Source organism: Anser brachyrhynchus, assembly GCF_964034855.1.
Source record: "Anser brachyrhynchus genome assembly, chromosome: 1".
Classification (NCBI taxonomy): domain Eukaryota; kingdom Metazoa; phylum Chordata; class Aves; order Anseriformes; family Anatidae; genus Anser; species Anser brachyrhynchus.
The window spans coordinates 2,672,203-2,696,356 of NC_137694.1; the positions used below are offsets into that span (position 1 = coordinate 2,672,203).

The 24,154-nt window shown below is 41.4% G+C and overlaps 1 protein-coding gene across 5 annotated transcripts in view; it reads left to right on the plus strand.

Moving 5' to 3' along the window:
* The window catches only part of CHCHD3 (coiled-coil-helix-coiled-coil-helix domain containing 3), a 149,767-nt gene that overhangs the window by 123,382 nt on the left and 2,231 nt on the right, over window positions 1-24,154 (plus strand). For all 5 annotated transcript variants that reach the window (XM_080578089.1, XM_080578090.1, XM_080578087.1 and 2 more), the window contains one exon: window positions 20,211-20,346. In XM_080578089.1, the coding sequence (XP_080434215.1) occupies window positions 20,211-20,346 (136 nt within the window). The remainder of the gene's footprint in view (window positions 1-20,210; window positions 20,347-24,154) is intronic.

Below are 24,154 nucleotides of genomic sequence, written 5' to 3' on the forward strand. Positions count from 1 at the left end.
GATATCAAATCCTTTGAAATGGCCTGTCTTTTTACTGAAGGTTTAAATTCAGCAGCCGTTATTTTAGCACTGCCTTTTGTATGCAGCTTGATGGATAAATTATGAATGATTTAGTGAAACCTGAAGATGATGCTCTTTTGGTGTCGCCAGGCACTTCTCATGTTCAGTTTAATTGCATGTGAGGATTGAGGACAGAGTTTCAAGCAATGGTGTTTAAAGAGCTTGTTTAATTGGCTGTAAAAGAAGAATTAAATAAGGTTGAACTGCTAAATTTTGTTAATGCATAAAGCAATGTGCTGCGTGTCAGTGTGATTTCAGGTTCTAAGTGAGAGATTAATAGATCTAATTGTGGGATTATTATAAAACAGTCTCACTCAATTTTAAACATGTCTAGAATGAGTTGATAAGTTTTATTGAGATAACTTGTATTTCCTAAACTTTTTAAACCATATCTCTTTCAAGAGCAAAGAGTAGTGGCTAATTACTTAAATATTTCCTGGGTTTTCCTTTCCTTCCTCCATTTAGTCCTTGAAATTACATCAGCTGTGGCTTCATCAGCCTTTAGGGATAATTCACCCCTTTGAAAGGGAAGAACCAAGTACCCCATATAGGCTCGTATCCGAGAACTGACAGCTCTTCTGTACTTTGTCTGCAGTCCTTATTGATGCCTGCTTATTACCTTCTTCAGTGCTGCCTGGATTAGACCGCTATTCCAAATGTTCATGATAAATGTTTTATCTCCATGAGGTCCTGATTCACATTGATCAAATTCTGAATTATCAAATGGTTCATCTCTTTAAGACACTAATTCGCATTGATCAAATTCTAAATGACCAGGTTCAGTCAGTTCCTGCAGTACACAAATTACATTAAAACAACATTACTAGAGCATGCTGCCTTTTCTAATGTAGGAGTTATGTTACCCGCAGTTACATTATAACCAGAATTATTATATTATGAAGATGTCTCTGTTATAATCAGAAGTTGACACAAGAAGAAAAGAATGCGTTATTACAGGAAGAGCCAGGCTTTGGGCGAAGATTTGGGCTTTAAGTAATCAAATTGTACATTTATATTGTGTTTTTTTTTTTCCCCTTAATTTGAAGGGCTGGTATTGGGAAATTTGGCAGCTGCAGTGGTGACATTTTATTCCCCCGCGGTGTTCGGAGCCAAGTAGCGGCTTGATTATTCATTCAGGAACAGAGTAAGCAGATAGGGCAAATCCTGCCTAAAATAAACATTTCTGCTTTATCTCCTGTGGGTTCTGATTCCTTGCAGTGGGTAACACTTACAGCTGTGCACTGGTGCTGTTTCAAAACGTTTAGCCCTTCCTCTCCCGCTCACGCGGAGCCAGCAGGCAGCAGCTTCTTGCTGCTCTTTTCGGGGCAAAAACGCTGAGCTGAGCAGGACCCGAGGTGCCACAGCCCCGAGCCTCGTCCTGCTGTGTCACTTCGGTTTCACTTCGGTGTCACTTCTAAACTCCTACACCTCCAACGAAGCCGAATTCTGGATCAGGTGCTTCACAGCGTTGAGACGTGTTGGCATGTTGGTAGGCTTCTGGGTGAATTTATCCCCTGCAAACAGCTTTAATCACGGAGGATCCTTTGCATCGTGAGACGATTGAGTGTTCATTCTGAGTTTCAGGTTCTGATGGCTTTATTCCCTCGCTCCGAGACAGCTGGTCGGGAGCCCTGCCGTCGGAAGGGATGCCTCTGGGGAGCTGCAGGGTTCGTTTGATTAAACGCAGCGAGGTGCGGGGCTTGCTCGGGCTGCTTCGCACCGGTACCGTCTTCTGAGACTTTTATTAAAAACAGTTTCCCAGACCGAATCGATTTATTTCACGCGCTCCCAGATCATTTCAATTGCTCTGATAATACGATCATTGATGGAGGTGAGGCTTTGGTGTTAGCACGGCAACAGGCTGTTGGAGCCTTGAAAATAGTTCAACGGGGGGGTTGCTTTGGGACACAGTGAACAAGAGCGTAAGGCAAAACCTCAATGCCGTGCCTTCGTTTAGTTACTGACTTCTGTGTCATGGAGCTTGGTTTATTAATGCTTGTTGAAGATAAAACATAAACCACAATAATTATGTTCTATGGTTATCAGTAAATATAGAGAAACATTAAGAATATTTCCTTTAAGTTGTGTTTTAGCTAATATTTTTTGAACTGGAAAATGTAGCCGAGAATGTGGTGAAGCCACGTTAAGTGAGTACCTGGCACTTTGGTGTAGTTGCCTCACAAAGCAGTGATGCCTGTTCTCTGAACATTAAAAAATAGGCAGTTTAGAGAGAAAATAAGCTTTATAATGACACCACTGGGCAGAGCCCAGGGAACCGTGGGTTTGTTTCGAGGCACAAGGTGATTTCCAGGGACCCTTCCGTGATTTCTGTAAATTAGGAATATTGATAGCTCCTTAATGCAGACGTCTTCAGTAACTGCCATGTGATACTCACATGACAGTAATGTAGAAATCCATGTTGGATACATACCCATGTCAATAGTTTGTTCTGTTGTCTCCACTTCTGCAGATCTGATGGTGAGAAACTTTCAGTTTTCCAGCAGCTCCTTCTGCCACCTTCATTAGCATCAGCTGCTTTTAAAAACTGAAGTTAAAAGAACGGATTATAAATTATTTATGAAATACCACATAATATTTTTCAGTAACAGAAAATAGAAATCTATTCAGAAGCCCTTGGACAGAGCCTGCAGGCTTGCCTCCTTCTCGTTGCACTCCCTTTGCTCAGCCAAAGACAGTGGACTCTAAGTAGAAACATCTGAAATTCATCTTTACTCTTTCAAATATAGCATCCTTTGCAGTGCTTTGTCTTGAAACAGTTTTTTTTAATACTGTTGGTGATACCGTTGTTGGTAGTAGTCTTAAATTCTTTGTTCTTAACATTTGAAAAAATGACAAGAGAATTGCAAATGTTGTATTATTTTTTGTGTTTGTATGTAACTGATTATTTAATTTGCTAGTTATCATAGTTGTTATGTTATGAAAAGTTATCATAATGTAGTTATCCTTACAGCGTAACTCTGGCAGTAAGTCGTGTCCTCTTTTCACATCGAAGAAACAAGAATAAGCCCCAAACCCCACAATCAGACTCGCTCAAATCTTAGTCAGCGGGTCAGTGAGAGAAGCACAACTTGGCACGATGCTGTTCTGAAAACAATGCCACGTGTTGCAGCTGGGGACAACGGTCCCGAGTTACCCAAATGTCCCCCGGGTGAGCGTAGGACTGCCGTGTTTGTGAGTTCTGCTAGAAGGAGTGCACAACGTTAAATACCATCAACTCAGCCTAAACCACGCAGCTTTTCTTAGTGGCAGAGGTACTTGAATAATCTTTCTTTGTACTCTTCCACCCTGTAGTGCCCCAAGGCTTCCTCGCTGTGTAGCTGCCCCAGCAGTGGTGGTCACACCATACAGAGCATGGTCCATGGCAGTGAGTTGCTTAAATAAATAACAAGTGCTGTTGTCTGATAGCTTAACGGCCTTGCACTGCTCAAGAGAAGTGTAAATGGTGTTTTGTGGGGTGGATGTGGCACTGTCACCCCTCTTAGCTGGGAAGCAGTCTGGATTCAGAAGGCGCAGAGCTGCTTCAGGTGGGAAGAGGAGCTGAGAAAGAGGCTACAGATCTTTTCTGCCTCTGTTATTTATCTTGTACATCCCAAATTCTGTTCCTTTTGAATGCAAAAGGAACAAAACAGAATTTATTTTCTTTGCTCACCCCTTTCAGCCCGTACTCGGTCCTAATAGACTCGTCTCAGCCCTGCCACAGCAGAGCTCGTTTGAGCAAAGTGCTTGACTTTCTACCACTTCTTTGTACCTGTGGTTTTGCTTCTTGGACGAACACAGTGCTCCTTGTCTGGACAAACACTTCACACCATGCACACCTAGGTATGCCTTTGAATTGAAGTGAGGAAGGAGGAGTTATTATATTTTAATGTAAATACTATATTTATAACTCAGTGATGTATTTCTGCCTTTTGGTTAGAATTGCCTGTTGCTTCAGCATCTTGGCTTGATGAAGGGACGTTGGTGGTCAGTATTATCCCTGTCTCCGTTTTTCCCCAACCTGTGAACATATAGATGAGGATTTCCTTTGAACAGCTTTAGAATATCAAAATCCTGTAAACCCTTCAGTGCATTTACCTATGAAATGATGATCACTTCATAAATGACAACTTCAGTTTTCCCTACAGCAACACAGATATTTAACTTTCTTCCTTTGATCGATTGAGTCCATTAGAAATGAGAGTACTCAACAGAGCTGGATGAAATATTAATTGTGCACTTTTGAGCTAGATGCAGATTCATCCTGAGCGAAGTGGGAGCGGGGGATTCTGGCGTAATATCTGTGTGTTTTCCTGGTAAGCCCAGGACCGTGAGTCTGTTTGCGTGGGGACGTGTTTCATCGAGATATTCAAACTCAAATGTGAACTTTAAATGTGTTTCTTTGGGCAGGAGATAGTTTTGAAGCATGTTAATATATTGAGAGTTATATTAACTTTTTTTTTTTTTAATCCATTATTCAAAATTTAGGTAGGACATTAGTTAAGAGGGCCAAGCCAATTCTTTCCCTATTTACCCGTATCTTTTTTAGGAATCCTGGGTACATTCATTAAGTCTTTCCTCAGGCTATCACCAATTTTTCACACAGTTAGATACTTTATGGTCTGGAATAGGGAAAGCAATCGTAAAATTCATTTCAGTAAAGCCCAAAGTCATGACTAGGAATTTTTTATCTGATATGAATTAGTACTTGAAATAACAAAAGACTTGCTGGAAAGTAGTTATAATAGGATAAGCTTTCTAACAGATGTAGTCAAACACTCCTAGTTGTCTGAATGTCCCTTTCCTCTTCAGGTGCGTCTGGTCGATGTTAGAAGGAGAAGCACGTGCTCCTGCCTCAGCACACCACGGATTTTCTGTATTTGCTTACACAGATGCGTTAAGTCATTTTATAGACTTCCTCCTGAAAAGCGAGCGAGTGAAAGTCTTCCTTCATGCATCAGTGGCCAACAGTTAAATTGGCGTGTTCCCTAGTTTTGCGTGCCGGTAATCAACCGAGTCCCCTGAAAATTGATGGATGCACTCATTAAGGGCAGTTCTTGCTGCTGGCTGCAGTTTCCTGAGCCACTCGTAACCAGGGAGGACCGAGTGCTCGCAGCGCACTTGGCACGTAGCGCTCTGCTGCGGTACATCTGGCTCCCCGCTCCCTTTCAAGGACTAAAGCCTCTTGTTTTAATACGTTAAGCATCCTTTGTTGGGATTTGGTGTACACACAAGTAAATGATTTCCCAGTTACAGTGTCAAACCGAGGCAGGTTAAAACCCACAGTCTCCTCTTTTTATTATTAATTTGTCCTGTGGGTTGTAATCTTGTGTTGCTGAGATTTACCAATACCTTTTTTTAAGGACTTTTTTTTGTGAGTCCAAGCCATCTGTAGAACCAAAGCCTACAAATCTCACAGCCCCCACTTCCGAGCACACAGCAGCAAGCCTCTCCTTCTAGGAGGGAACAGGTTTTGCAGAGTTGATGGTAATGCTTTTTTTCTAAGAAGCATACACCTGTTTCTGGTTACAGGGTAAAGAATGAATGGCCAATTACCTCTACATGTTCGAACACGACACTTCACATGGCAGGAGCTTGTGCTTTCTGTTTGGTGAAGGCCCCCAGCTACGTAACCATCCGTTCCAAAATCACGGGGTGGAAAGACAGCAATCCTTGATCAGCTGCTAATATTTGTGCGTGTGCAAGCTGCGGGGAGGGAGGTCAGTGCCACTGACCTTTGTTTTCCCAGCAGAGCTCTTGAACAAGATGAAGTGATCAAAGCAGGATGCCAGTACATCAGCACGATCTCATTACTTTGTAAGCTGCATGCACAGATGCTGCTGTTGCTGCATCAGGCGTCACTGATTTACATTCATAACACCTCCATTACAGCTCATTTGCTGCTACTTGTAATTAACCAGTTCTTCCTTTTTTTTTTTTTTCCCTCCCTTCCAGTAGTGTTGGGCTAAATCGGGGGGAAAAAAATTGACTGCAGTCATTCTGCTTAGACTCCATCGAAGTGAAATCACGGTTGTAAAGCCAAAGTATACATTAAACATTTGGGGAAATAATATCAAATCATCTGCCTTGTTGCAAAGTGTGGTCATACTCAGAAAATAAGGTTTATAAAAATAGAATTAAGATGCCTTATAAAGCAGTTAAGCTGTCCTATTGGCTTCTAGTTCACCTGAGGTTAAGTTCAAAAGTAAAACTTCCCCCTTTTATTGCCAGGAGTAAAACTGATTACCTGGACTTGAAAATCATACAGTTTCTTCGGTATCTGGCAAGCATATTCCACCTACCTTACCCTGTAGCTCTGAAAGACTAAATGGAATAAAAATATGTTATTTATTTTTCCTTTATGGGGAGTTGATAAAGACATTAGACATGCAGAGAGCAGGTATGCTGCAATAGCTCGTTCTCTGAGCAGAGCTACACTTTTAATTGCAGTTTATCTTCCAGTATCGCTTTTTATCTTCCTATTTACTTAGGGCAGTCCGAAATGAGATGAATCTCGGTGGAGAGTACCATGCAGATTTCGACTTGAGTGAGTAGTCAGGGCTTCAGCATAATGTGACAGCCAGGCCTGGAGCATTCAACAAGCTTCGTATCTTCCACCGCTCACCCAGCAGCCAGGGAATCCTGCTGCCTGATTTACATTTTTTAAATAAAGCCCTCATTCTCAAGACGTCAGAGCAGCAGAGATATGCTGCTGGTACCAGAACCAGATCGCATTTGTTTAAGGCTGGTCCTCCTGTGTCTTTGGTGCGTAGAACACGGAGCTGCAGCTGTCAGCATCTGGCAGCTGGATGGGTGGCACCCGGGGGTGGCACTGGATCGCCGTGTCACTCTGCTGGTCTGATGGAGGAGGAGGTTCGTTCCTTTGCCGCTGGCAGGTTCCTACAAATAAATAAATAAAGTTGTGCCAGGTCGCACTTGGTTAACCTGAATTTATTGGGGAATAGAACAAAACTGCAGCAGGCAGCTGGCAACAGGTGTGCTGCATGGAGGTTGGGTCACAGAGAAGCCTTTATACATTTGTGGAGGATTTGTGCTTTTTTATGTATTAGGATGCCTAGCAAATTGCTTCCTAATGTAGATTTCACTTTAATTAGTCCATTTAGGTTCAACTGCAATAAAAATAATGAAAGCACCTGTGTACGTGTGACAGAAGTGCATTCAGTTATCCCTTACAGTTAGGGGACTGGACTGAGGTCAGAGGGGTAGTACGTACCAATTCTGAGTCTACAATTAAGAGGGCAGTGATTGTCATTTTTCACATAAACTTTATAGGCTGTTCTTCCTAAGACAGTATATTTTTTTCAGTGACCTAATTGATTTGTGTCTCATTTATAGGTAAGAGGACAGAACAGTCCCCAGATTTCTTTTCTTCCATCTTAACTAGCACCAAGCAGTGACATTTTGGCTTTCTTTGTTGATCCTCTTAGTAGCACATGCAGCATAAAATAATAGTGGTTTTGAAAAATTTTGATTCTTTTTCGATTTTTGATCCTCTAGGAGTTGACCACAGCGTCGACGTGTACGTTTTTGTATAGCTGTGAAAGGGGAACAGCATCAGTTCTGTCCTCATAGGCATTACTACTTCTTCACACCTCCAAACTCATATAGTTTAACAATTATTCTCCTTCAGTCAGAGGAATTTTGACATTTAGATAGCCAAATTTTAGACAGTAGTGGCCTTTTGTGAATATGGTCAATTTTATTTTTTTCCTAGTAGATGTGAACCTTCAAAAAAAAAATTCCTACTCTTCTTAGCTTGAAATTTCCAGCAAGTTTTCCCGATGTGCATCTTTTTAAATGCAACTGTGTAAGTCGGTTAATTGATCAGAACATAGCTGTGTTGGCCACGGAGCCAGCGTTGTTAGGTGGAAGCACTCAGGTCCAGCAAGATGGTCTATGTCCTTATCAGAAAATTCAAGTTTTATTTGTTTCCCTTGAAATACTATTCTGTTATTTGATGTATATTCTATACAGGAAATTTTTGTGCTGATGTTCAGCCTGCATTTTCTTTAAATTTTGTTCTGTTATTCTCAGTACTCCTCATTGCAAACCACTAAGTTGTTTTCTGAACATGCTTTTTGATTCTTTCAGTGGTTATCACTGCATCTTTAAATTATGAGTCCTGACATCCACAGGAGAAAGTGTGTATATTGGTCATGAAATATCCTAACCAGTTTTTGGAATGCTTTTACAACTGCTGACTGCATTTTCTCACTTTCTTGAGCGTGAGCTTCATTTTTAAGCAAATCGTAACTCTTTTGCTGGCATTTCTGAAGAGGGGATTTCCTAAATATTTTTGTTTTACTTCGGGATTTTAAAACGTTTGGCTTGTGTGGGTATGACCTGATATTTTTGTTCCATAGTGCACACTTAGAAGCATGAAGAGCACACCACTTCCTAACCCTAAAAGAACAGGAGAAGGCACACAGCTGTTCGGCAGGAGAGATTTTGCCCTGTTACTGTTTATGAACAGTTAAGCGTTAGAGGGGTTTGTCAATTCCAGTGCTGCGTGCCTCTTTGGAGGATCTATAACTCGAATTGGAAAACTTGTCAATATTTAAAAAACAAAATGTAAAAATGCACTCTCTTGCACTGTCTTCTGCATCTCCATTAATCTGCCTGCAATATAAAATCAAAGTAGAGTCCTGAAACATTTAAAGTACACATTTAAGCCTTGGGGAAAAGGACTGGAGAAAATAGATAAAACTAATATGTGGATCTTTAAGGAGACCACTCGAGTGCCGTGTCCGTGGCTATAAACGTTATAAAGATAGAGTCCCCTGTCAAGGATGTGTGAAGACGGATAGTGTTCCATAGCCAGTGCTGCACTGTGCCATATGCATTACGGGAAGCACCAGAAGATCAGGATCGAAAGGTTTTGCGAGACAGGCTTTATAGATCTGTGCGTAATAGACTGCTGCTCTGTCTACACTGCTTTACTGTTACTGAAATCTTGCTCTTGCATGGGCTGATGAAATGCGGCCCCTTTTGTTCCATCACATACATTCTTTTCCCTCTGCCGTGACTAGAGGCAGTACTTTGGCAAAAAAAATTGCCAGAACCTTCTCAATAAAAAGATGCCATAAGCACAGTCAGTGTGGAATTTAGAAACAAGTCCTTTATGGATAATTTCGGTGTCAAATGAATCTAGTTCACCAGCTCTTTTCTACTAAGTATTTTGGCTCCTTTAGGTAGAGATATTATGTGTTGCCTACAAAAGGGGTTTTGGTGGCTCTTCAAGAGAATTGATTAAGGATAAAGCTAATCTATGTAATGGCTCTGTCCCAAGTTGTCTTTATTTTAGACCTGGAGACCTGTTGGTCCTTCTCACCGGTCGCATAATGTGATGCTGTGCGGGACAGAAGTAGTCCTCAAGTTACTCAGTACCTGGTAAACCTCGTGTTTAGGCAGATAAAGTTATTGCTGCTCTTTGGATCCCCACAGGATGGATGTGTGAAGGTCAAACTCCACCATCAGCCTCTTGTTCTGGGTATGCATTGTAAACTGAGTTTTTTCAGGTCATATTCAAACACATCTTATTACAGATCAGACATTATCCCTTACTGCCCTTAATGGGGTGTGTGTACTACTGAGAGTAAGTTTGTGTGATTCTGTTGAACTTTGTGTTCAGTGCTTGTGTATAAATCTTCCTTGGTCGCATAGATCTCTGCTAAAAGGATGTACTGAAATACTGCTCATTTGCACTTCTTACCATGGTTTCTTAACATGATATGATTCAACGATAGGCATTCTCCTGAGGCCTTTATTTTGTCCGTGTAAATCCATATTATAGTACAATATTACCTTTCTTGAGCTAGGAAAGATAAAGCCACTGTAACGGACAATCATTTTATTGAATAATGAAAGAAATGAGAAAAACAGTTATTTCTCTAAAACTTTCCTGGCCACTTAGCGTGGGTCCCAGTTTCAGGCCATTTAGGAGATCCATTAAGCCACTGGGTTGCTCCTCTGCATGCATTAGTAACAAACTCAGCGTAATATGGAACAGGCTTGCCATATCATGGACACATTTATGAAGATTGATAACAGCCAGGGTTCAGTGTTAACTTTTATTGTCAAACAGGCTGCAGGAAAAACTGCCTAGTATTGCTTTTCCTTTGATTTATGAAAAGGTTGCTACATGAAAAAGACATCACATAAAATAGCTCTGCTGGCAGTAGCATTATAAAATAGGGCCGTAAGTAGACCAAACAATAACTAACTACAATTACGTTCATTATTGTCTCTCTGAGCTCTCTGTACCTTTGCTAGGGTGCTTTCACTACCCTGGTAGTTTTAAGGTGGACCCACCTTTCCTGCTAAGTGGGGTAAGCATAAATCCTGCTGTTTTAGATAGGCAGTGCCCCGAGAGGAGCCCTTCAGTGTTCGTGCCATCTTCAATCCCCAAAATGAAGGAAATGATCCAGAGTCAACCTGCTTTGGCATTCCACAAATGGTGCTCGGCAGAAAAGGAAAGGTGTTGAGAAAAAAATGCTGGTTTTGTTACAATTTCCATCACTGAGGTGTTTTGCTCAAAATTAGTACTCCTCTCTTGAATGGGTTATTTCAGACCATGTTGTAGTGAGACCCCTTAAAATCAAGACCCGAACCCATCTGCTAATGGCAGAGATCGCCAGTTTCCAGCTCTGGGTGGCAAGAAGAATTGGTTTGTTTCTCGTAGCCTCTGTAACGAGATGTGCTGCAACAGGAGCGAGTCGAATTCTTCGGTTAGCAGCAATTAGCAGCAAAACCTCAGTGAGAACCAGTTAAACTCAAGGGGCACGACCTAACTGGGGAAAACTTTCCTGGTTGATCTGAAGTTTGTCCAACTTGAGATACTTAAAAAAGCACTCCACCACCCAACAACTATTTGAGACGTTGGCGAAAAATGGGAACTTACAAATGGTACGTGATGAGGTTGTAAAACACGAGGCATCAAAATGACTTCCTGGGATCAGACCGAAGCCCCATCCAGTGACTTGGTGTCTCGTTAATGCTGTCAGCACACGGTGAATGCATAAGGAGAGACCTTTGTAAGCTCTTTCTGAGTTGGCGATGATGATTTTTGGAACACCCTTCAGGTGTTAAACTGCTTTCCAGGTACCGTCGGGTCCTGAAACAGTCTCAGGGACCTGTCCACCAGCAGGCAGTGAAAAATAACAAAGTGAATCATGAATGCCGTGCTTTACAACTCCTCTCTCTAAGTGCCATTTGTGATTTCTTCATGGTGAGAGGTGCATTTTCCCTACTGGGATGCTAAGAAGGGTGTTGAGGTCATTATGTTTTCCTTTATTTCTACAGCACGTTGTACAAACACATTTAAACTAAGATGTATTATAACAAGGTCCAGTACCCACTTATTAGCAACATGTTTGCAGGGTGATTATTCCTCTTTGTGTGTGTTTCTTAACACGTTATTGTTATTGCAGCCCAGCTGATTATATTTTATAAAGAGTGGCTTGCCACAGCCTGGTGCAAGGCTTGGGGAAGTGCACATAGTCTTTGTAGATTATCAAAGTGAGTCCGAGCCTCTTTTTATTGAAAAACTTCATGCTCAAATGAAAAATTGGCATTTATTTTACTCTCTCTTAACTTTTAAGATTGCAACCTTCAGTTCCCTCCAGTAATCATCACCCACGGGAGCAGTGATGCTTGAAGTGTTTAACTGTTGATTGCTTTTCCTGCACGCTATTTCTGCTCGTAAAATCTCTTATTTTTTGTGGTCGGGAGCAGGCTTTCGGGCCTCTTACAGTCAAACAAAACAGTGAAACATATATTGCTCGAGAGAGTAATATTTGGATAATAATTTGCCACCAGGTAGTGTCGTGTGGTGCTTCATATTGTGTGCAGCAGTTGACCTTTGCTACAGATAAGAAACATGTCTCCTTATTAGAGCACACTCTATGGCACCTCTGTAAAGGGAAAGCTCTTTTTTAGAGTGAGGTGCTGTGCAGATTTTATTGTCACGAGATTGGGATGATGATGGTACTCGTGAGTTTACAAAGCCTGAAGTGAATTGTGTAGCTCTTGGGAAATATGCAGCAATAATAAATCCACGCCGTGGTTGTGGTTTTGGTTTGTGCTGCTCATTTGGGTGGTTGGTCTTTGCTCGGGTCTGTCTGTGTTCCCTTTGTGTGTGCGTGTGCTTTACTCAAGCAGTGACATACCCTTACCGTGGAAAATTTAACACAGGGACATGAATAAAATTAAATGGATTAAATACCCATTAAAGTGGATAAAATTACCATGGTGTTGTTTTGCCACCTTCGTATAGAAATAGATTTCATACTGTTGCAGAATTATCTTTTTCTTTAGAAATTATAAATACTTTATTGTATTTTACATAGTTTTAATGCTGATTAATGTACCCAAGTAGTCCTGGACCAGCGGTGGTTGCAGACCACTGGCATCACACACCTATCAGAAATATCAGTCAAAGCATCCATGAAATTTCCCAGACTATATCTGCCTTGACGTGAGCTCTAGCTAGATCTGAAGAGAGCAGTAATTCCCTTGCTTGTTGCTGCAGCTCCTTCTGGAAGATGCACTGTCTAAACCTGGATCATGCCATAAAAAAAAAAAACTAGAACTCATGATATTAAGACATGGTACCACCTGGTGTTGTTGGCCGTGGTGGTCTTTGGCTTGCCTGCTCGTAAACAGCTGAGCGAGCGGAATCTAGCTCGTCCTCATTAAATAATGTTTTGGGAGGAGTAATGAGACAGAGTTCAAGTAATGCTACATGCAAACTAAAAATAATCTGTGATCCGAATTTACATTATGAGGTTTGAAATCAAGCGTTGATATGCTGATCATGCGTGCGTGGATGTGTGGGGTTTTGCTCAGTTCAGGCTGAGCATATTTTGACTCTTGTGGTTGGATTAGTTTGCTTCCCTTTCTGCCTAGTGGTCGGACGGGCTTACATACATCCAAGGTGATTGTTCTTCCTCTCTTCACTTGCCAAAGTAGGAACTGGTTTGGATCAGTGCAAGACCAAGAAATTCTTTATATAATATATATATCATATACGTACATTGCACAGATGCAGTATATTCCGTGTGGATAAAACTGCACCTTTCAGAGCTTTCTCTTATTTTCTTATATATCGTATATTTCTAACATAGTAGTTACTATATTTTCTACACCATAAAGGCATGCATGCCCGTTTTATAAGTGTAAAATTTGTATCATTGTCATCCATATGGCTGTTTATTTTAATATTTAAAGCCTACATCCTAGTATTCAGTAAAAACTGTTCTTTAAGCTGCAGGGTTAAAAATGTGCATCCTAAATTTGGGTAATTCCAGCATGTGGTTCCCTTTGCAGCTGCGAGGACCAGCTGTGTGGAAGGTACATTTGTATAATAATATGTTGGTGTACTTTGTATTTTAAGGTGTTTTTTTTTTTTTTTTTTTTCCAGGGAGGGGAATTTTATAAACAAGCAGTGATTTGGGATAATAACATTCAATGAATATCAATTTAAATAAAAGTATTGAACCTAATTGTGCCTGTCAGGGTGGACAGCAGTCTCATTTCTTTGATGACTTGCTCTTCAAGGTGTTCAGAGCATCAATAGTCCCAGCGGGTCAGATCAGAGGTCCTCCTAGCTTGTCAGGCAACAGCGAGGCGTGGGTACTTGAGGAAAACCATAAAAATAGGGGAATTAGACAGGAATGCCATTTTACCTTCAAACAGGCAGTGAAGTGGGGCTTTCCTGAGCCAAACACTGTATTTTTGCTCATAATCCTTTGATGGACTTCACTTACAGTACCTTGTAATTGGCTTTTGAACCCAGCTGTGCTTATGATACCCCCGGTATCCTCTAGCAGTGAGTTCCCGCTTTTCATTAGGTGTTGTCTGGAAAAGGCTTGAATTATGTTTTTGGTTGTAAACCTACTGCTAGAAGACTTCATTGGCTGTCTCTCTGAATAATTGCTCCTTATGCCATTGATGATTTCATACATCTGCCACATGTTTACTTGAAATTGTCTTTCTCTAGGCTGAAGAGATCTAGTCTAGTTCATGTAACGTCCTCAGAGGCTGAAGACCTCAGCAATTAGTTCACCAGTCTAATTAGGATTCCCAACCAGGAAATCTTTCTGATCCACATCCCAATTTCGTCCTGGTGTAAGTCCCAGCCCAACAGAGGGTTTAAGAATGTGCATAACTTTGCACATGCAAATGTGGAATTACTCACTTCATGCAGTTACGCTTGTATTTATGTGCTTTGCCAGATTTGGGATCGTAAATTCTCTCTGTTAATCTTAGAGATGCTCTTTCCTCCCTGAATGCAATGAATGTGTTGTTGCATTATGAGGAATGGTTTCCACTTTGCTTATGCGAAAAGCTGAGCCGCTCTCCTACCAACATACCAGGTGGTTCACCAGGTGGGAAACACTCATTGGGAAAAAAAAAAAAGAAAAAAAAGAAAAAAAAAGACCTAAAAAGGTCAATAGTGCTATCTGCCAGGCTTCTGTGTTAAACCAGGTTTTTGTCAACATATTGAACTTGACTTAGTGCACTCTAGACATAATTAAACGTCTGCCTCCAAGCAGTGCGTGTGCGTGAATATGCTGGGATGTGTCTTTCCGCCTCTTCTCATCTCCATCCCTAAATTTCAGAGGTCAGGACGTTGGGAACAGATTTTAATTTGCTTCTGAGAGAGATGAAATAAATGAGAGGATGACAAACATTTGCCGAAGTTTTTGTCGGGGCTGGGATTGTGGAGTCTAAAAATACCATGGGCAATATTAACACTGGAGCTGATCCCTCGTAGCACAAGAGATGCGTGTGTCAACAGGCAGAGGGGGTTGTGCTCAGACTTGGGCAGAAGTCATTTTTTTAGCATTACTGTGCACTTTTAGTGTTCTCACTTGTAACAAAACAGGAACAACTGCGGCTCTCTTCCACCAGAGATTTGTTAGGAAAATTCTTTTCTTTTACAGCTTTTGGAAAAGTCACACTATGTAGTCAAGTGTAAATAAAAGCAAGAATCAACTCTGCAGTACTTGATCTTTTGCTGGCAGCACTTCCCACATGGTAATTTTGAGGGCTCTGTGTAGGCACAGTTTGATTATGGACTGCTTCACAACGTCAGTTGTAGATACTCCGAAATCAGATCGTGGTATTACTTCCAAGTGATCTTTAGAAGAACAGAACCATTTGGTTTGTGCTTTACACGTTTCGTAATGCACTTACAAGTCATCACCTACTTAATGTGCGAAGACAATTTTTAAAAATAATTTAATATAAAGAGTAAATTCATTTAAAAGCTAAAAATACTGGTGCAGCAGTAAGGATCTTCATTACCATATGCCCTTTTGTGTTTTTTTTCCCCCTGTTCTCTGTTTTGCAACTATTTTCTATACTGTAAACAAGTCCTGTGAATTCAGCGAGCAGTGATTCTGTGGAAGTGGCTCTTTTTGGATGAGGTAATCTTAAAAAAGAATAACCCCCTCAGCACCACCTTTTTGTGTCTTGATGGAAAATACCCACTGTCTTGCTGCTGTTCGAGACTTGTCGCTTCCACCTCGTCTCTGACCCGACCTTCTCCCTAGGTCTTCTCAGCTAGGCTTACCTTTTGCTCTTGCTGACTCTTTATGCAAAACATCTAAAACATGGCCTTCCTTGTCCATCTGCTCAGCTAAATCCCTCGCAGCTCGTGGTATCAGTTATTGCAACATACGTTTTATTCCCCCTAGCCACGAGAAGGGAAATCTTGCCTTGACGGCGTCTGTTGAGAGCGGTGCCATAGATCATTTGCCTCCCCAACATTCCCGTCATCTTTCGTCCTGCCACTGGCTTCCCTTAGCTGCGTCACGTGCAAGTTGCACATCTTCCTTTTGAAGCCCTTTATGGCCCATTTCTGTTTTGCTGTCGCTTCCAGTCCCCCTTTGCCTTCTCTCCGAAGCACTGCTAACAGTACTTTCCACCCCTCACTCACCCCTTTTACCAAACAAGCATCTGCTTTCACTGTTTCTCATTCTTACAAGAAAATTTCAATAGACGTAGGCAAAGACAGTTGATTAACTTCTCCCAAGTCTCTTTAAGATTCCCCTTGGTTGCTCATAAAGCACGTGAAAACAGTTAGGCTGTTGCCTATCGCGAGAGCACTGCCTCAGTTTCCTTTTGTTTCACCATCTTTCTGCATCAATCTTTTGTTTCTTATCTTCCTGGGCATTATAAGCAGGTTGAGGAAAGACACATCTGTTTTTTTTCCTTGCTTTGCGTGCTACGAAGTGCAGGTAGGGTCTGATCGTGGCGTGGCTCCTGCAGCAACAGGAGCAAGTAAAGCAGCTCAGGACCTCGGCTCCAGCGCTTCACCACACCGGCGCAATGGGTCTAAGAGGTAATGTGCTCCTTTTTGGGGATTGATTTTGAAGCTGACACTTCCCTGGGCGGCACCTGGTATGGCTGGGGGAGCAGCACATGCTGGGGACAGTCCCCTTTTTGTAGCTCGGACACACAAACATGCTGAGCTGCTGGTTTGGAGGGGATTAATTTACATTTAGGGGTGCAAGCTGGGCTGTGCTGCCTGGCCTCGGACCCAGAGCATCATCTCTGCCTCTTTCACGGAGCACAAGGTAGCTGTAGATGCCAAGGGTTACACGGAGAAGAACAGATGCTTCTGATAAGTGTCAGCATTTTAATGAGGAATAAAATTAAGCCCTGGATACTTCTGGCCATCTAATGGCACAGGTTTTTGTAATCCATGCTGGTTTTTTGTTGCTTTTTTTTTTCTCTATATTTTATGACAATTGCCCGAAGCCCTGATCTGGTGGGATTATGCCAGATACCTGCACAGTTGGAAACTCATCAGCGATTCAGATTCCTTCAGTCAGAATGTCAGTTTTATCACAAAACTTACCATGGTGATTTCAGATTTCCTCTTTAGTAGACATTTTGTTTGAATGCCGTGGAGGGGCTCCTTTCTCGGAGCCCCCAGGAATACAATAAGCTATGCTCTTTGAGACAGGCTAGATGAGTACAAAGTTCCTCTCATTAAATTTTCTCTTCATGCTTTCGCATAGAATATTTCTGTATAAAGCTCTCTCTTATTTTTTTTTGTGCCTTCATCCCATTACCTTTATGAGATTGCGGTGCATCAGCTTGATGGAAAAGGTGGGCGCGCGGCTCCCTCCGAGGTTTATTCCGGCACGCAGAAATATTTGCTGGCATGCAAGGTGCTCGAGAAGCAGCTGGGAAAGCGAAAGCAGATCAAGTAATTGTAAACTTAATAAAAACACGTTAATAAAAGCATGCCGGGCGGTGCGCAGTGCAGATCGGGCTGCTGCTCTTATTGACTTTTGGGAAGAAAGGCATTTTAAATTTCGCTTGTGTTGATTCAGTGAAGTAGTTATTGAGTTGCGCTGAATTGAGATAGGGTTCGGTCAGGGTTTCCTGTCAGTCCTTGTTGACTACTACAGTATATATTTTTCCCATTGCTTTCTTCAGTTTAGTCGTGAAATTCCCAAGTAATTAAAAAAATAAAAGGGGGGGGGGGTTGGATGCTTTCCCTGCCACGTATCTCAAAATAAAGCTCTCGGGACACAGGGAAGGAACCTCGTGCTTGAATAGGGTCAGCTCTGACCAGACCAGGCTGGTTTATCCATTCAGCCTTTAAAATCTTCACGTTTCCCCTGCAGATTCCTTCTAACGACTGTTTTTGCACTGTTTCCCTTTTCTTACAAGCTTCTTCTTCAGTCAAGCCCCGCCAGACCTTTAAATGTGTCTGTAAAATTACCGTTATTTACAGGAACATTAGCGAAGTTATCTTTTAGGGAGATGTTTCATTTCCCTTTTGAGGAGTTTCCTTGCCGGTGGCTGCCTCTGACCGTCCGTCTGAGAGTCCTGTCATCCATCACCAACCAGAAATCAATCGCAAACCCTCTGCTGGGTTTACCATAATGCGCACTGCAACCTCCTTTCCTAAGCAGGAGATCCTGCCCCGCGTGCTTTATGGCCATCTAATGGTAGATAGTAATCTCATTTAGCGTTTTCCCCAAAGTGCAAATAGTGCATTAGGGGAGCATAACAAGCACAGCAGATCAATACGGAGCCGGTGCTCTCCTTGAAGAGATTAATCCAAGAAAATGGACTTGGTTGACTTCAAGGAAATGGCCCCGTTCGCATTGACCAGCGCTGGGGCTGGGTTGTGGTGGTGGGCTGAGAGCACGTTTGGAAAATTCACCATTGAGAAGTCGTAGGATGAGAAGAAATCGCGGTGAGGCAGGAGACGATATGTCTGCCTGAGCTCTGGTGTTGTCGGCAAGGTGAAGCATCCATTGAAGCATTCAGATAAGGAATAATACGTGATCTTTGAATGCCTAATGGCACAACTCAGGGAAACAAGCAACCCGCAAAGATCCTTGCTGCGGGTTAGCGACCCCCCCGGATGGCTTATTTAAAGAAATTACATTTACAGAATTTATGTAGCCGGTGTACAGAAGCCCGTTTCCTTCTCTCTTCGCCTTTAAGACACACTCAACGAAGTCACTTTAAAAACGCCTGTGAATAAAGGCACAGCTAGGTTTGCTGTGGGTGGGTTTTGTTAACTCGTGGGCTATTGTATTGGATTATCAATCCAGACCAGGGTCTCAGGCGTTTGAAACGAGTGCTGGTTTAGTTGGACCTAAATCATCAGAGCTGAGTCATACAGCTACAAAGAGCGGATGCGATGCTTCAGCCTCTACTTTTATCCCATCCCATCCAGCCCCAGCCTTTGCCGTAGTCAGTCGGTGTACAGCATTTTATGGCCGTACATTTTGATGCCTAACACGCTCTTGAAACGCTTGCTGATATCAGCAGAGGGGGGATTAAGGGAAAATCCTCATCCGTAAGAGTCTACAGAAGTTTGAACTTTCAGATCATAAAGTGGGTAAGCACCAGGGACTGCATTTAAATTCTGCTTTAGGTATTTCACAGATGTACGGTAATGAATGAAAAGAGTAAGAGGGCTGTTTTCTATAGGTATATATTGTAAAATCAAGGCGTCTTAACAGTTCTTTTTTGGTACTACATCTTGAGTGATTGCCCAGAAGTCAGCTCCCCCAAGGAACCGCATTGTGCTTCATGTTTCGCCTTCTCGCTGTAGTAAAACAGAGATCTGTCTTGGCCAATCAGCAAAATAGGAAGGAACAGAGGATTCATCTGAGGATGCTGTGGCTGATGAGTCTCGTTCTTTTTACGACCTTATTGAACTAAAAATAATGTGGGCTGCCGTGGATGTTAGAACAGCCATTGTCGGGCTTTCCCAGGAGGGTAAATGGGAAGGTGTATTAAGTATACAGTTCACACACATAAAACAAATGGTAGTTTTAAAATTATATGAGCCTTAAATGTTTTTTTTATAAAGTTTCATGGCTCTTCTTCTACTACTAAAATGTTTTATTTTTGCTGTGAAAGGGGTATAACAGTAACTAGATTTTGAATACCTTAAAAGATGTTTATAAAGCAAATGTCCGATTAACTTGAAATTACAGTGGACCTTTCATCTCTCTAACACTTTGCCATCCACTTGCTTTTGAATCAGGAAAGTATTGCATTCCCATTTAAATTCTGTGCCACTATCAGTGTAGATAACATTACATAGATTAATGCAAATGACAAGATTTTTGTCCAAAAGGGGGGTTATTTTGCAGAACAGACTAGAGGAGTTTCCATTCCTTTGTGTATTGCATCGGCCAAAAAGATGACAAGAGTAATTAATCCATACAGTACAGAAAATAGACAAAATTCCTAAATAACTTGCACATCTGGCGTCAGGGTTACAATTGAGGTGATGGGTAGAAGAAGGGAAGGAGGATGCGCCAAAAATAGAGGCTATCATCAGATCAGCAAAAGCAGATTGTGTAATTTGCTGATGCTAGCAAGTTTTTTGCATTCTCTAGGTCGGCCCAATGGGCGCTTTCTGCCTTATGCAGTAGCAATATTTAATAAGTAACAAGACTGTATGGTCCTAGGACTATACAGCAATGAAGCTTAATGCGTCCTGCAGTTCTGTGACTGTTTTTGTGACTGCAGCCTTCCTTTTTAACTTTAAAGTGTTTTCCTTCACATCCATTATTTAAAGTTGCATCTTTCCTGAGACGTTGTTGAGAAGGAAATCAAAATGTTCTTTCTTCTTTCCCCAGGCGATACGAGTCTCATCCAGTCTGCGCTGATCTGCAGGGTAAAATTCTGCAGTGTTACCAGCAGCATGCTCAGGAGACCCTCAGCTGCTCTGCACTGGCTAGCCAGTACCTGCATTGTGTCAATCATGCCAAACAGGTGGGTGTAGAAATATTGCAACTGAAATATTCATGGAATAGAGAGAGGAAGACTGTTGGATTATCCAATTAGTCCCTCTTACATGCGAAAGCATTACTGTTCCCTGTATGTGTGGTCTCACAAGCTCCATGGAGTCCACTTTCAATTTATTTAAATGATAGGGTTTCCATCTCTTCCCTTGGGAAACTGTTGGTTAATGTAGAACCTATCACGGCTGGCAGATGTTTCCTGGTATCTGCAGTTTTAGCAGTAAGACAAGGGGATTTAACTAAGTGGTACTATTTGTCATAAATATGGCCACTTTCAGTAACAGGTGAATGGATGTCTCAAAACTAGATTGCTCACCAGTTGGAAGTCTTCATTTCTTTTATGTACTCACAGTCTAATACCGCCATTTACCTGGTCTTTTCCCACTGCCATCCAATTTGCTACGGCATGGGTTGTTACTTTAGATTATAAACTTTTATTCTTTATTAGTGCAGCTTAAGGGAAATGACAGTACTGCGTAAATATTTCAGTTAAAAGAAGCTTCAAGTTCTAAACGTGATTCTTTTTCATCATCTTAAATCTTTCAAATACAGTGATATATATGTTGACCTCAACTGTGTTCTCAGCCAGTTGGAAATGTGCTTGCAGGCCATATATGCAGTGCATATAAAGGTGCTTAAATAAGCCTGTTGGTCTTTGTTTCTGCTAAAGTCTGAGTTAATCTCTGAACATGTGAAAACGCATGCTCTAATGTGTTAGCAGAGACTGAGCGAGCACGTTTAGTAGTTGATAGTGGCAATCATCTCTAGAGTTAGTCCTGCCTGTACAGAAAAGCAGTAAGACTTTGACCATAATCCTTCCTTGTGACCTTTGTGCAGTTTTGCTGGTGCACTCCTGCTCTGGCGCTGCTGAAGATCTTCCTGGAGTCAGTGCTGCTTGTGGTTTAGCTCTGTGTAAATTTTGTGGGAGGCAACAGTTGCATGGCAGTGCTACAGCGGTTTCTGCAGGCCACAGCACTCAACACGTTTGTGGGGTGCTATTATTATAATTTGTTGTTTATACAGCTAGCGTGCTCCTTTTTGAATAGGCAGCCTGGCTGGAGGACAGACGCAGCCAGCAGCTGTAGCGTCCTTGTTCGCTGAACGAGCCGCGTGCAGGACCAGGACAATTTGTGGGGCAGCTCTGAAATCTCTTTGTGATAGTTAATGTTGTTATCATCACTGAAAACTTTGACTGAAGAGGGTACATGTGACGAAATATAAAAGTAAATGAGATCAACCCCTTCCTTCCAAAATTACCTCCTTCATTACACCCTTCGGTGTTTCTGCTGCCCACTTTTAATGCTCCTGTGCTCCTTCATTTCCTTTAAAACCCTACAGCCTACCAGGATCCCTGCTCATGAAAATTTTTCCTGATGGCATAGCCTGAGGCTCTCTTAAAATGCTCCATGCTCAGATACCCAAGCATGAGAAGTGCAGTAAGTTTTGTCCAGGTGCCTTCCTTGGGCACAGGACAAGTTTTGCTTGTCCCCCTTCTTCCCTAAGCTGTAAGTTTTCCGTGGCTTTTAGAACTGGATTTTTTTTTTTTTAATTGGATTGCTACTATTTTAGTTAATTCCATTCCCTTCCTACTATAATGAGCAAGAATTGGTGTATGTATTTTTTTTTTCTAAGATATCCCTTAGTATGATTTTTGTATTCCAAAATCCATTTTGAAGTTACTAGACCAGGGATGTGTTGAGAAATTTTAGAAAAGAAAAAAAAAAGGCTAGTGAATAATATTAGGTCGTTAGGTAGTCAACATCACTGTGGCTTGCATCATCTGAAATGCTAATTTACTGTATTTATAATTCTATATTATTTTTAACAGTAACTACAAAATTTATCCTAATTATTCATATTTAAGCTATAACTAAAGTTAGTATCTGATAGTAATTTCTTCAGAAGGCTATGATGAGGATGAATTAATTCATGTTCAGAAGGTGCAGGAAAAGGAAATTGCATAAATATGAGCATTAGGTTTCTGAACCCTTTTTAAACACCTTTTTTGTTGAAGATCTTCAACCAAGCCTGTCAAGTAGTTAAAAGTGTTTCCTAAATGCTTCTTATTCTCTTTCACACATGCTTCAAGATGAGAATTCAGAGAGGTTTCTCTCTTATGATAACAGAGAAAGAGAAGCCTTTTATGATGGAAATATTTGCAAGCAGGAACGATTGTTTTTCATAATGAACATCAGTCCTCTAGAGCTCATCCTCCATGTGTTGCAGCTGTAATTGTAATTATTTTTACTCGCTGATTGCCTGGAAGTCCAGACAAACAGTAGCTTTGAAATAATTGCTAAACACTGCTATAAAATACTGCAAAATTACCTACTGTGTGTGCTTGCTTGGAAGACAGAAGAGCAGGATAAATAGTAGATTCAGAAATGAAAAAGTTAACTGACACCGGCTACAAGAAACAAACAAAGAAGAAAATTTGCTAGAGGGAATAGACCAAGATATTGAAAACCAAATAAGTTAACTAATTCGATTTCCTGGCGGTGAGTCTGGGCACTTGTGCTCAGGCTGAGCACACTCTGTGCTTTTCATAAATTGAATTTATTGACTCCTCTTTCTTTCCTATCTTGCTTATAATTATCTCACCCTCTCTTCTGTATGCTCCTTATTTCTCATCCTGTCTGTAATCTCATGTCTCTATCTGTCCTTTTCTCCCCTTGTTAGAAAGGCCCAGAGAGCTGTTAATTCAGAGGAGGTTGACACATTGTTGTATCTTCAGTTTAAATCTTTTCCCAAAGTCAGGGGGAAGCTCGTGAGATAAATTAAGCTCTATTATTAATGTTTGTATTTTATTATAATGGAAACAGAGAGAAAAACTACTTAATGGAGCCATTAAAGGGAAGATATTAGGATTGTCTGTGCCATGGATTTGTGTTCCCAGTGCTGAAGCATCTCCAGCAATGCCATCCACTGACATTTTTATTGCTGGTCATAATGTACCACACACTGATGTGGACAAGGTGGCTGTTGAAATACCCAATTTTTTTTTCTGATCTACAGGGAGTCCTAATTCCTGTACGGAAACACAGCTGTAGTATAGCGTAATGAAGTCTATGCAATAGTTCCCTGTTAGACCACTGAATTTCACCGGGGTGCAAGTCTCTGCAGGTTAGGTTTGAAAGTACTTAAAAGAACGGTGCTGACAGCTGCTGGTGTCTGACAGCCTGGCTCCTAAATGCTGTCCTTCAGCCTCTCCAGCCTCTTTGTGCCCATTATTTTGAATTGGAGGATAGAGTGGTCCTCAGTCATGCATCCTAGTCGGCGAAAACCCATCTTGTTTAGCCTCTTTCTCCAGTATTTTAGTAGGTGCCATCTCACAGTCTAATGGAAAAATACGTAAATTTAGTGTAGCTGGAAACACTGTGGGCTGAAACACAATAAAAAGACATTGTCTTTTAACACTATTTAACACCACCTTGACTGAAGAAAGTTCATTCTGGAAGGGTCGGATCAGGTTCCCTTCACGCCTACATTGGTATCATGGAGGAAACACAAGGGAAAAATGCTAAATACATGGAGTAAATGTCTAAGTGATAATAAATTACAAGAGTCAGTAAAGAACGTTAAAAAAAAATGTAGACAAAAAACAAAGCCTTGGTACCCTCCCACTTTTCTGCAGATGAAATTTTGCGGGCAGAAATCTGCATGTGATGAACAAATACCTGCAATTGCTTTCCTTAGGACATTAAGTGAAAGAAAAGTAACAGAATTTTGCTCAGATCTTTCGGGAATTTCCCGTGTTAATTTATGCAGTGTTAAATTTA